This window comes from Pundamilia nyererei, unplaced genomic scaffold (genome assembly GCF_000239375.1).
Source record: "Pundamilia nyererei isolate P.nyererei 1_Seehausen unplaced genomic scaffold, PunNye1.0 scaffold00062, whole genome shotgun sequence".
Classification (NCBI taxonomy): domain Eukaryota; kingdom Metazoa; phylum Chordata; class Actinopteri; order Cichliformes; family Cichlidae; genus Pundamilia; species Pundamilia nyererei.
Window position 1 is genome coordinate 3,324,635 of NW_005187463.1, and position 13,858 is coordinate 3,338,492.

At 39.1% G+C, this 13,858-nt stretch overlaps 1 protein-coding gene and 1 long non-coding RNA gene across 3 annotated transcripts in view; one reads left to right on the forward strand and one right to left on the reverse strand.

Moving 5' to 3' along the window:
- LOC102195401 (stromal membrane-associated protein 1-like) overlaps nt 1-4,229 on the forward strand; it is a 114,583-nt gene extending 110,354 nt beyond the window's left edge. For both annotated transcript variants that reach the window (XM_005735151.1, XM_005735152.2), the window contains 2 exons: nt 3,638-3,759; nt 3,982-4,229. In XM_005735151.1, the coding sequence (XP_005735208.1) occupies nt 3,638-3,759; nt 3,982-4,029 (170 nt within the window). In that variant the 3' untranslated portion in view covers nt 4,030-4,229. The remainder of the gene's footprint in view (nt 1-3,637; nt 3,760-3,981) is intronic.
- The window catches only part of LOC102195221 (uncharacterized), a 26,905-nt gene extending 13,441 nt beyond the window's left edge, over nt 1-13,464 (reverse strand). The window contains exon 1 of the long non-coding RNA XR_311789.1: nt 13,285-13,464. This is a non-coding gene — a long non-coding RNA (uncharacterized LOC102195221). The remainder of the gene's footprint in view (nt 1-13,284) is intronic.
- Nucleotides 13,465-13,858: the final 394 nt, after the last annotated feature.

Genomic DNA, 13,858 nt, shown 5'->3' on the forward strand with positions numbered 1-13,858 from the left:
TGCATCATATACCACCAGAGTTGGAGACAAGCAGAGACAAGACCTCCCGAATAATTAGAACACATGCTGCTACAGTACATGCAGGAGCAGGTGGGCTGACAGTAGGGCTGCCACGATTAGTCGACTATCAAAATCGTTGACGACTGATTTAATAGTCGACGCGTCGTTTGAAGCTTTGTAAGATCCCAAAAGACGCAGGAATGAGTAGTAGGATTTAAGAGTGTAATAACGGACTGAAACAGAAGATGGCAGCACTGCATGTACAAGGATGCCAGCTGCTGTTAAACCCTGAAGAAGAAGAAGCTGTATCCCAGAATTCATAGCGCGGCCCTGCTAAGTTTACAACAATGGCGGCAGCTAGTTAGTTTTAACTTTACTCTTATTATTCTTTCTGGGTCACAAAATAAACGTTTAACATATTTTCAGGCGAGAATGTAGCTGTGTAAACCTCAAATATCTGCTCAGTTTATCAAGACACCACATATTTTCAAAAGCGCTCCGACGTTTTCGGAGACGTCTGTTACCCACTACCTCAATAGCTAGCCGGGGGCAAGGCTAACTAAAGCCCGTGAGAACACCGGACACCCGGCAAATCGTTTTCAAACCCACCGCCGTCTTTCGCTACTAAGGTTAATTAAATATATATAAGTCACTTAGATAACTCCAAAATGTTATTGTTTGGCTTTTTTTAGTACTGAAAAAAGCCAAACAATAACATTTTGAAGTTATCTAAGTGACATATATCATGTTTAACCTAAGTAGTGAAAGACGATTTGCGTGAGCCTTGAACCCCGGCTAGCTATCGAGCAAGTGGGTAACAGACGTCTCCGAAATTGTTGGAGCGCTTTTGAAAATATGTGGTGTCTTGATAAACTGAGTAGATATTTGAAGTTTACACAGCTACTTTCTCACCTGAAAATATGTTAAACGTTTATTTTGTGACCCAGAAAGAATAATAAGAGTAATATTAAAACTAACTAGCTGCCACCATTGTTGGAAACTAAGCAGGGCTGCGCTATGAATTCTGGGATAGGTTGGGCCACGAAGTATACACCCGACCCATCCTTCATATCTGAGGAAATAAAGGGCGCGTTTGTCGGCTGCATTTGTCGGAGTCTTCAAATTTGGACAGTCTTCATCATGTCGCTGTAACGTAATTGGCCTACAAATGCGGGCACAGGAGGATGCGGTTCCTGAATTTGGACACAGCAACAATACCGGACACTGCTTCTTCTTCTTCCAGATTTAACGGCAGCTGGCATCCTTGTACATGCAGTGCTGCCATCTTCTGTTTCAGTCCGTTATTACACTCTTAAATCCTACTACTTATTCCTGCGTCGTTTGGATCTTACAAAGCTTCAAACGACGCGTCGACTATTAAATTAGTCGTAATCGTGACTAGTCGACTAATCGTAGCAGCCCTTGTCACAGCTAATTCAGTCACTGTCATATACACACAATGCTGATAAACATTGTCAGTCTGGTTTTGATCATTAATTTGTACTCTATACTTTTGTTAATCTAACTAAACATTAATAAAAACACAAGGTCAAAAATATTTGCACTTACAGGAAATTTATATTCTAGTAGTGCTCCAAGGGCAAAAGAATTTTTGCAACAGAGCTAGCTACTGAAGAATTGTGTTTATCAAAGTTGTCTTGAGCATGTTCAAATGAATAAGCATGGTAATTTTAAAATGAGCTTTGTGGGGAGATTTGGAAATGTGTGTGAGTGCGTGAGAGGTTTCTACACTGCTCAGAAAAATTAAAGGAACACTTAGAGAGCACATGGAAAACAAATTCATACTAGATATCTATATGGACTGGATCGTTTGTTAGGAGCATAAGGATCGTTTGATGGGAATAAAAAGTATCAACCTACGGAGGGCTGATTTCAAGGACACCCTGAAAATCAGATTAAACAATTGAGGCATCAGGCTAGTCCATTCTGCCAGACTTTCATTGTAGTAATTCAGCAACTGAGGTACAACCTGGCAGCTGGACCGAAACATGATGACCTTGAGGTGTTATTTTGGATTGAGATCAGGCAAGTGTGGGGCACAGTCAGTGGTATCAATTCCTTCAGCCTCTAGAAACTGTCAACATACTCTTGCCAAATTAGGCTGGCCATTGTCGTGCACCAGGAGGACAAGCATGCACCGCACAAACATGGCGTCATGTTGGGTTTGAGGATTTCATCCCAATACCCAATGCCAGTCAGGGTGCTGATGCCTAGCCTCGAGAGATCTCTGCATTCCTCCGTGGATATGCCACCCCAGACCACCAAACAGCAATCATGCTGAACAATGTTACCGACAGCATAATGTTCTCCACATCTTCTTCAGACCCTTTCAGGACAAAAGAAGAATAATTTTGCGACATAGCTAGCTACTGAAGGAGCTAGCTCAGGAAGACTTTTTCACATCTGTCACTTGTGGTCAGGGTTAACCTGCTCTCATCCGTGAAAAGCACAAGCCATTAGTGGTGGACCTGCTTATTCTGATATTCTATGGCAAATGCCAATCAGGGTAGAGGATGTCGGGCCCTCAGACCACCCTCATGAAGTCTCTTTCTGATTGTTTGGTTAGAGACATTCACACCAGTGGCCTGCTGGAGGTCATTTTGTAGCTCTGATAGTGCGTATCCTGTTCCTCCTTGCACAAAGGAGCAGAAACCAGTTAAGAGCCTTCTATATCTCTTAATCCATCAACAGGGTTAAGAACCATAACAGGAGGGTGAGCTTGAACAATAGGCAAGCACCATTTGTTTGTGCAGAGAACAGAGCCTGACTTACAGCCAGTAGGATATGTGACTATGAGCAAAAAGACCAGTTTTTGTTTCAGCCTGTAAACAACTTAATTCTGTTGTGAAGTTGTGAGAATTTAACAAGTTGTTAATGTTAAAAATCATGTTGCAGTTTTTAACTGTGTCTTATTAGCTTCATTTTCAGACCCAGAGATTACTGGTTAAGGTGAATTTGTATTTACTGATGGCATCAAAACCTGCAGAGTGTGAATGCAAGCAACTCCTAGTTCAAGCAGCAAGGTGGATGTCTCAGCCGGATAATGATGTCAACCATGTTAGCCAAAAGATGCTTTTACAGAAGGCAGTTAATTCAAAGCAAAGATGCTAAAGGACATGAGACTAAACAGTAAAACACAATCGTTTCAGACTGAAAACTGTCCTTGGATGCAGCTTTCTTTCCTATTAGAGACAAATATACATATCTTTGTGTATTTGTGTTAATTATGTGCCACATATCAAACTATTTAGTGAAATTTTTACTTGACAAGTGTGCTTGTGGTGTCCTCATTAAAAAAAAAGATGCCATTTTGTTTTGGCATTTTGTTGTTTAATACAGTTCATTTAATGTCAGCATACTCTAAAAATAGCCTGTGCATATATAGATTGTTGCTCCACATTCTTTCTTTATAAATACCAATTTATGTGAGGATTTTTAAAACAAAAAAACAAGCAAATGCATGATTGTTGTGTATATACCTCACTTAGACATCCAGCCCGAAGTTTTATTAGTTTTTAGAAGTTGTTAGAGTTGCTTTTATTCTTGATCTGTTTGCTTCTGTCAAATATTTTTGGGAGATACTGTACATGTCTTTCTATCTCTGTTTCTCTCTTAGATGCTCCAGAGGGGGGTGAGAAGGGCTCAGGGGGTGCTGCACCAATTGGTGATGAACTGGATATCTTTGGACCAATGGTCTCCAACCCACTCCCCTCATCCAACAACACACAGCAGGCTCAGGTAATGCACTCTCTCTCTGTCTTTCATCAGCTGCTTATCACTGCAGGCAGGCTGCAACACACAGACTCTGCAGAGAAAACACACACAGCAAACACACCATCCGCCTTGTACGTGGCGACACACACTCTCTGAGGATCATATCAAAGCAAGCCCCGTAGACTCTCTTTTATTGAATTAATTTGACCAGTGTCCTTCAAAGGAGAGTGTGTGTTTGTCTGACAGGGAGCAATAACGGCGAGCTGCTACAGTGAAGACAACAGCTGGGAGTGATGGAATGCAAGCGAACGCCATCACTGAATTTGTTGTTTTCTTCTTTAAGATGGTATCTAATTAATGGCGATGAAAGACACTAAATAATTCAAATGTAGAATGACACAAAAATGTATAACACTACTTTTTACCTGTTGTTTGAATCTGTGACTGACCACAACCATATTGGTCAAAGATATGCCTGATAGGGAATAATAAAGATTGAAAGTACTTAGATTTAGTCCGGTCTCTCAAAAACTGGCATTTTAAAAGACCATTTTTCAGATTTTAATGATATCTGTCATAATTCAGAATACTAACAAATACTGTTTGAGGTTGAAAACGTCAGTTTCATAGCCTGGATCTGTCACCAGGTGCTACATGTTTATGTGAGCTACACAGTCTGAACTGTTCATGTGAGCTGTGTGTTCATCACTCTAGCCTTTTAATGTTTGGTAAACACATGTAATTGTTATGAGTGTTTGGAAAGTTGACTTCACATTCAGCTATTATAAATAATACATTTAGAAAAAAATGAGCAGTACAGTTGTGAAAAAGAGTTTTTACAGCAATGTGAAAAACTAGTGAAAAAGTACACTTTTGGTGTGTCCGTAGGAATTAAGAAGGTAAGTACAGGGTTCTCAATATCCCTCGTAGCCCTTCGGGCAGGCACTCTTCAGTTTTTGGTAACCCAGAATAAATTTAAGTAGCCTGAGTAAAAAAAGAGAACAATTTTTTGATTGATGTTTTGTTTCCTTTACAATATTAAACATTAAAGTATAATATTCCCAGTAACAAAGGCGCTTGTCGACTCAGACATCGAGGGAAACTCACAACACAGCTCGTCATATTCCAGCCACAGAAATTCGTTTGTCCATGAAACCAAAAAAAGCCGCGCTTTCTTTTTGCCTCATAGTCTGATTTGTCCTAACTTTTGCGTTTTGTGGTAAGCTTTTCTTTGGCTGTCCATTCTTCACCCTGACCTTTATTATTTCGCTCTGCAGAACTAAAATACCTGCGTAAATTCATCTGTCTTTACACATGCACACATAACGGTCAGCGATTCTCTGCGCAATCAACCTCTATCACATGTTTAAGCTTGTTGCCAGAGATTTCACTTGTCACGTTTGAATAGTAAGCTACTGAGTGATAAGACGATGCCAGAGGAATTGGTGCGCAATTAATCTGTCACCCTCTGCCACTCCCTATACACAGTTCGCACGATCGCAAAGTGAAAGCAAAAAACAAGCGCAAATTCAAACGCGATCTCAATATGTCACATATTGACAGTGGCTCATCGATGCCGATGGCATAATTACCCAGCTACATTTGCGAAAGAATGCAAAGCATTCCTTCCTATGACAGCAGGGCTGAGTTAGATTTTGGTAGCCCGACTGGAAGAATCGCTAGCCCGGGACGTCAGGCTAGCGATTTTGCGAGCCCTGAAGTAGAAGCCATGTGTTACTTATCAAATAGTCTTGATTATTTGTAAGTGTGAAAACATCTATAAAAGAAGAGTTGTGACAGTTTGATGGTTTGTGGCATCATGTTAATGCACCTGGATGTGCCAAACTTCCCAGGACTGGACATCCCAGCAAATTCACCTCAAGGTCAAATCCTGTTATGCTCAAATTGCAAAAAACCCAAGAGCGACACCTCTGACTCTCCATGGCTCGGTTAGCATGTTAAATGTTAAAGTCTATGACAGTAAAATTAGAAAAAGACTTAATGAATATGGTTTGTTGGGATGGGTTGCCAGGAGAGAGCCTCCTCACTCTAAAATGAGCACGACAGCACAGCTTAGGTCTGCTGAGTTGCATCTGAACAAACCACAAGCTTTCTAGAGCAATTTCTTTTAGACAGGCGAGATCAGAACGGAGTTGTTTGGTCATAATGCAGAGCCCCACCAAACACAGCATGTCTGCACAAACACCTCAGATCAATTGTCAACTCTGTGGTGCACGCTTGTTTTGCATCCTCAGGACCTTTGTACCTTGCAGGCTTTGGCTCAAACATCAAAGTATCACCTATTGCAGAAAGAGACGCATCACTGAATGGAAAGATTCATAGAGCCTCCGAAAAAAATCTCCCCTTCTGAATTCTTTTAACTGTATTTGGTTGTTTGCTGTTTTTCAAAATAGGTTGTAGTAAACATACATTTAATTTAGTTAACCAAACGAATAACTAAAACTAGATATGAAAAAACATTTTGGGTAATAAAACAATCAAAACTAGACCTTTAAAAAAATTTACCGAGCCGAAAAGATTTTGTGAGCTTGGAAAACAACCAAAAATTAAATTCAATTATAGAAGAAATGCTGTTTTCTTTTAGTTTGTATTAATTAGGTCAAATTTGTTATCACAAACTGAGGAGGATGGTGATGTTGGGTTAGGGTTATAAAACAAACCTGCACAAACTAACTGAAACTAAACTGAATTAAAAACAAAAAGTTCAAACAAAATAAAAATAAAAACGAATAAAAAAACAAAACAGAATTATAATAACTCAAATAAGTTAATAGTCTCATTACATTTTCGTTACCAAGAAATCATGTGTGCCACCATGCACAGTCAACCCCAAAGAGCTGAGCCTGTGAAAAGCCTGAAATGTGCTCCATGAATACTCACCGGGGTTTAAAGAAAATAATTACCTTTTCAATCACGATGACAATATTAGTTAGAGATGTTGAAATGAAATATTTATGTGCTGTTTTTCTCAAACCATTAAGAGCATTTTTACATATTTCTGCAAAATAATTGAAACTTGGGAAGATGATTAAGGACGAGGAGAGAGCAAAAAAATAAAGTAAATGAAGGATGAAGAGCAGAGATGAAGCTGTTGTCCAGTGGGTGTCTGCAGCCATATTGGGATTTTCATTTTCTGGGTAAACAAACAGGATGTTCATCAGAATGAGAACAAAAGAAAATTGGAAAAGAGGTTGATGCTTGACTTCATTTTTCCTCCTTTCCTCTGCTACTTTGTCAGCGACTGCTCTCATGAGGATGGGGAAGTTGTGTTGAATTAAACATTTTCAAGGAACTGTTCAGTTTAAAATGCGGTAGGCGTCTTTCAAGTGTGACCTTTGACCTTTGATTCACATGGAAATGAGAACTCACACTGTCAGGCAGAACCACATAATGTCTATTTATATAAATGGACAGTGTCTGCATACTTGCAGCAGCACAGTGCTACATGTCAAATATACGGTAAACACACAGGTATGTCATGAACTGTAACCTTGGAACACCCACATACATTGAACCATCATAGTCAATCACGGTCAGGGAGAACACTCTCTGACCTGTTCTCAGGATTCAAATTGTACACCTCACTCTCTCACACACACGCACACCGCCGTGCCTCCTGGGGCAAGACCAGGCAGTGGCTCACAGGAAACCCAGGCATGAAGAACAATTATGGGCTTCTGTAACTGCAAGCTCTCCCTTTGCCACTACCAGCCTCCCACTTGCCCTATAATCTCCCCTCCATGCTCACCTCCTCTGTGACTACTGCACTGGTGCTTCTGCCTCACACGTTGGCTTACTTCCATATATTCATGAATCACAGTTTGGTTTTTGGGTTTTTTTTGCTCGGTCAGTGAAGCTCTGGTGTGGTTGCATGTAAAGCAGTGGATGCTGCTCTCCTTCAGGTCAAACGGGAAGAAAGGTGTCAGAGAGGACATGAAGACCATTAATGAGCTGATGTAAAGTAAACATAGCATTAGTGTTTGTGTAGGTCCTCAGGCATCCAGGTGGTGGTAGTCTCAGGAGCCTGAATAGAAGGCTAATCGACTTCTTTAAGGTTTTTTTCAAGATGATAAGAGGTGAAATGTCTGTTTAGAAAAAAACAAACAAAGAAGTCCTGTCTTATTCTTTTCTTTTGCATTTTTCTTTTGCATTTCCCAGTTTGGTATCAAGCTTCTGCAAATTTGTTAGAGGCAATTTCTGGCAGTGTTTCTCACTTGGGAGAACAGCTTCAGCTCAGTGGGCCTTTATACTTTATAGGCATCACAGTTTCCATAAACAATATTGCCAAAGCTATAACAGTAGTTTATAGATTAATATCTAGTTTATATAAAGTATAATCTGTCCATATATGTAGGGGGCTCACAAAAATAATGATATTAGCAGTAATGTAGCAGTTAGAAAGCTATAGAAGTTTTTAAATTTCATCAAGTGTTTTAGGAAGAAATGAATTCCTGCCTTAACCTGGCTGTCAAACAGTCACCACATGTTGTGTTTACTTTTGTTTGCCTTGCTTCTTTAAACAGAGGAGCAGGCGTTTCTTCCTTGGTTCCCATTTTGTCGTTGCTGAGCCTGAATCTGTCTCTGCTTTCTATTCCTGATGCAGAAAATATCTAGACTCTGGAAAGTGCTTGAGTTGGCAGATATTGCAAAATATTTTCTTTATTATTTTTTTTCACATAGTTTTTTTTCACGATTGTGTTTAGAAGACATCGAATGCTGCAGTAACAGCTGCAGATATCAACAGTTTCGTTTTTATCATTAACCCCTCTAGGACATTATCTGCTCTGACAACAGCTGTAACTAACTATCCAATCAGATCAGAGAACAGAATGATATTCGGTAACTTAAAGTGACGATAGGTGAGAGAAAGGTAGCACAAAGTCGGCCGCGCAAACATCATAATCCATGGAGACTTCTGCCTAACCTCGTCTGTCAGCCTGTCTGTTATTACTGCAAACATGAAGGGGCTCAGAGCCAGTCTCTGATGCAACCCCACCCCACCTTAAACCCATCTGTCACTCCTACCACACATTTCACCACTATCTCACTCTCATCATACACGTCACATACTTTTCTGCTGCTCCTGACTTCCTCATGCAGTACCACAGTTCCTCCAGTTGCTTTCTCTCGAATGTGTCTATAGAGACACGCCAGACCTTCTCTGCACTCCTCCATCAACACTCTCTCAGCAAACATCACATCTGTAGTGCTCTTTCTCAGCATGAAGCCATACTGCTGCTCACTGATCGTCACCTCTCTTCTTAACCTAGCGTCAACCTCTCTCCCATATCAACTTTACCTCTCTGCACATCACCCTTCATCACTACCAGTACACTTCTTCTCAATTCCTCAGGTGTCCTCTCGCTCTCCAGGGTTGTATTAACAATCTGGTTAAAAGGTCCACTGCTGTCTCTCCTAGACATCTCCTAGCATCCTGGTACTCCTGTCTAATTTCTTCTTCTCCATGACAATTGCACTTTTTCATTTTCCTTAAATCTTTTCTCTGTATTTCCTCATTCCTCCATTTAGTGTCCTTGTCTTCTTTCCTCTGTCCAGAGGATACACAACATACCTTCCCTGTATTCTCCCTCGTTTTAGTTGTACTTTCCCAGACAACTAGCAACTCTTCCCTACGACCTGAAGCTTGTCTCAACTTCTTCCTGAACTCTTTACAACCTTCTTCCTCATATCCTTATGTCTGTTATTTGGTTTTGACTAGTTGGAGTTTGAGTTAATAATAATTGACAACTTTACAGCCACTATTATAAAAATCAATTATCTAAAATTCAATTTCATCCTTGCTACTTCAAACGTACACTGTAGATATCTGTTCACACATTGCTTTGGAAATAAAAATGTATTTCTGTCAAGTAATGTAATTATGATAAGTAATTATGATAAGAAAAATGTAATTATTGATAAGTCTGGCTTAAATAATAACAATTCAATTTTATCTATCTAAAACTGCATTTTGGATATGCTCACTGAGTATTCGCCGAATTCTGCTCTGCATGGATTCGTCGTGTCTTCTGTGTATGCATAAAATAGCATACACAGAAGACACGAATGCAGTCAAGATTGCTGGAGTTTAATGGTTAGATGCCATCTGTGTCTTTACTTCCCAGTCGTAGCAAAACTAAGAAGGCAGGTGGTGGATTTGTAGTTGGTGCTTGTGTAGTTTGGAGGGATGTGTCTTTATTTAGTCTTTTACAGAATCAAACATGTAAGAGCAACAGTGATAAACAGTCTAATGTAAGCGAATGATGTTAGCTTTCTGCCTGTTAATCAGGCATTTACTCCACGGCCAAGAAATGGCTTTGAAATTACTTTTGAATATTGACTATTTTTTCAAGGCATACACATGTATTGTGAAAAACTGGATGTTTTATATGTTACATGTAGTTTAGTGTGGTGTTAATAACGTTGCTTTGCGTTGGTATTTGGAGAAAATTACTTTGATGTTCTTTAGGATGACATTGGCAAAGTCAGTGCTGCTTTATCCTTTTCAGACTTTCTCTCATTTATAAGGGAACATGCAAACAGGGTGACCTCCATGTTATCTCTCTACCCAACCAGGATGGCAGACTTCATCTTGAACCTTGTGCTCTCACTCTTCCCCAACATATCTGATGTATTAGGAAGCCTCAAGGCCCCCTCCCAGGGCCAGTTGACCCAAATTACTTGAGCTGATTATTTCCTCAAAAGCCTCGAGTAGCTGTGCAGGTTATCCATACAGCTACACCCAACCCCACATCTGATTGCAACTGTTAATTTAAAGCTGACAGTCAGACAAAGTTAAAAGATGTCTGCCTTTGTTCATCAGCCAGGACCAACAGGATTGATGGTTTTCTAGTTTCCTTAATAGTCTCAGTTTTTTTTTTTTGAATAGCATCTCTAATTAAACAGTTAATAGAGAAGACATGAACAACTTATTCATTATTCCAGAAAACAATGTCCCAGTGACATTCCTGGAGACTGGTGGCACTGTGTAATGCTACTCTGTAAATTTAAGAATTTATTTTCTGTACAAATGCAATTAATGAAAGCCATTAACAGAGCAGTGAAAGCTACATGAGTCAGTTATTTGACACACTGTAGCTGTCGTATTTATCTGTAACTGAAACAGTCATTGACTCAGTGTGTGAGATTTACATAAGATAGAAGTCAATAAGTGTTATACAAGTGATGCAGTCGTATTTTAGTTTCTTCTCTACACTGTTTTCCCGTTTCCGCACCAATCACAGTTTGCCCTCTGTTTGCCTACACCTTAGACCTTTTTCCCCCAACTGATTTTATGCTCTATGATCCGTATGTCTCCCATCACCCCTGTACTTCCATTTTCTTCTCTTTCCACAGGTGCACACCATTCATTCACTCACAAGAATATATTTGCCTTGAATCTGCACACAGCACTGTTTCTATTTACCCTTCCTCTTCATCCTTCAAAGGTCTCTTTCCTGCTGTGGTTTACGCTCCTTTTCTTCCCGGTACATCACTATACTGCTTACAGTATATTTTGTTACCTTGATGCAACATATTGAAAGTAAACAGGACTCAGTTTTGTTTGGCATTTTTATCTCATGTTTTTACTTTCTTTTTCACTAAAATAATGCATACAGTGCTACGCTGAGTTGTATCTGTAGGTTTTTCTTTCAGTCTGCATACATACATATATACATATATAACTGAACAGCCACTGAGTGCTACTCATATTGACTCGTATGGACTTTAGACGGTATAATTTAGTTTTAAAAATTGTCGATGTATAAGTATTAATGATCTAATTATCAAGCATTGTGGATCAATAAATCTTAACACCACATAGTGGGTAGGTCCATCTCTTGGAGTGGTTCACTTCATTGCTTGCTGATAGAACACTTTTGGTCTCAGTGGTCAATCTTTGGTCAGATGTGGCTGCATCGTGTTGCGTTCCAGGATCTGGTTGAAGTTTCTTGTTATTTTCATTTCATTAGTAGTTTTAAAACCATTTCTTATCATTTGTGCACTGACAACATTTAACTGTACCTCTCATTTAAACCTTACAAATTGGATAAATTATTAACAATGAATTGATTGATTTAATGCAGTCGATGGTTGGATTGCAAATAACCTTTTCCAGCTTAACACAGACAACACAAAATCTCTACTTATCATGTCACACACCATTATTCCCTAAGTTAGACAATGTCTGGGGTCTTTCACATTTACTGTGAAAGCTAATGTATAGAATCTTTGGTTCAATTTGGATTTTTTTTTTTTTGTACTTTTAACGCCCAAATCAAGTCTCTTCCTTTTTCCATTTAAGAATTGCTAAACTCAGGATTGTTGTCTCAAAACATGAACTGCAGGTGCTCAGTCTTGCCTTTATCTCATTCTGCTTGGATTTTTGTAATAGTCTATTTTCTTGTCTGTCTAAAATGTCTGTTAATAAAGGTTATAATAAATAATAAATAAAGGTTATCTTATCTTATCTTAATCTCCTCTATTTGTCCAGAATGTTGCTTTAAGGCTTTTAAGTCTCATTCATAATAGGGGCAGCTGTAGCTCAGGAGGTCGAGCGGGGCATCTACTAATCGTCTGCACTGGCTTCCCAGGTCAGATTTAGAGTCAGTTTAAAACCTTGGTTTTTACCTTTATTCCCTATGAGCTGAAGCCCCCACTTATTTTGTTAATCTACTCCACCCCTATTCACCAAGTCGGATCCTTAGGTCAATAGATAAAGGTGTTCTTGTTATCCCGTGTAACCATCTGATAACAAGGGGAATTGTGCAGTCCAAACTTCAGGGCTCTTTGCTCCCTTGACTCTGGACTCTGTTTCATCCTTTAAGAAACTACTTAAACCTGCAAAAATAATAATAATAATTATTATTATTATTATTATTTATGCCTCTAAAGCACATTGTAACTGCTGTCTTATCTTGAAAAGCACTGTAGAAGTAAATTCTTACTTACGGGAAGTACTATTATTAATGTTGATGTTTTTGTTTTATCATTAGTGTTAATATTAGATTTATATGACACTTAATCGGTCTCGCTTGTTATACTTTGGCATCTCTGAGTTTACCTGGCACATACACCCACATACGTCACGTCACAGATGTGTTGGACAAACTCATTTTGTCTCAAAAATGTCCTGATTTCAATAAGGTTGCTTTTTATACTGTAGCATTGACTTTAGCTGTATTACTGTTGTACTTTTTAATGCTGTTTGGCAGATTAAATCAGCTGCGATATCTTTCAAGGGCTTTGAGTGTTGGATACTGGCTGTTTGAACCAACAGGCTGCTGTCCCATGGCCCTCTGCCTACGGCACTAGACTCTCTTTTTTGACTATTATTTCAACAGTTGTGTTTTGTTGCTGTAACAGTTTTCTGTCAGAAGATGGATCTTTTATATATTAACATGTTTTTCATTGTTCTCTCTTCAGATTTAATTAAAACTTGGGGTTTTTTTCTACCAAGAAATGTTCTGTTTGTCTCAGACATGTTCACTGATGTTGTCTGCAACATTTAAAGAAAAATGCCGTTACCTCACAGTATGTGGGCAATAATTGAGTCTGCTTTTGGAGTGTGTCTCTCGGTTAGTCCTGAGATAGACTGGTGAATTGTCCGGGCTGTTCCCCTTCTCTTGTCCTTTGACAGCTTTGATTGGTTCCGGCCCAACCGTGACTTTAATGTAACAGAAAGATGGACGGATGGAAGAAAGTAGGTCATCTGTGAGTGAAACAAGCAAATTCAAGAAGGAAAAATAAAATTGCTTAAGCTGGATGTGTCAACCTTCCGCCAGCACCACTCTGTATCTGCAAATATTTAGGCAAATCAACAGAACAGTGAATAACACTGAGGCTATTGAATATTTTTCCCAATAAAATTTCCTCATAATATGCAAAGGCCTAAAAAGTAATTATATTCCTATTATAACCAATAGAAGACCAGCTGGTAATGTTTGAAATGGCAGTTAAAGTTGATGTGTATTTGCTGCTTTTATAGCTCAAGGCGCAGCTCATTTTGATGTTAATAGCTGAAACTAATGGTCTGCCTTAGTACAGTATCAAAACTGACAGTTTTTGTTTTTCTCTGTTTGACCTTTGAGTTACTGTTGAA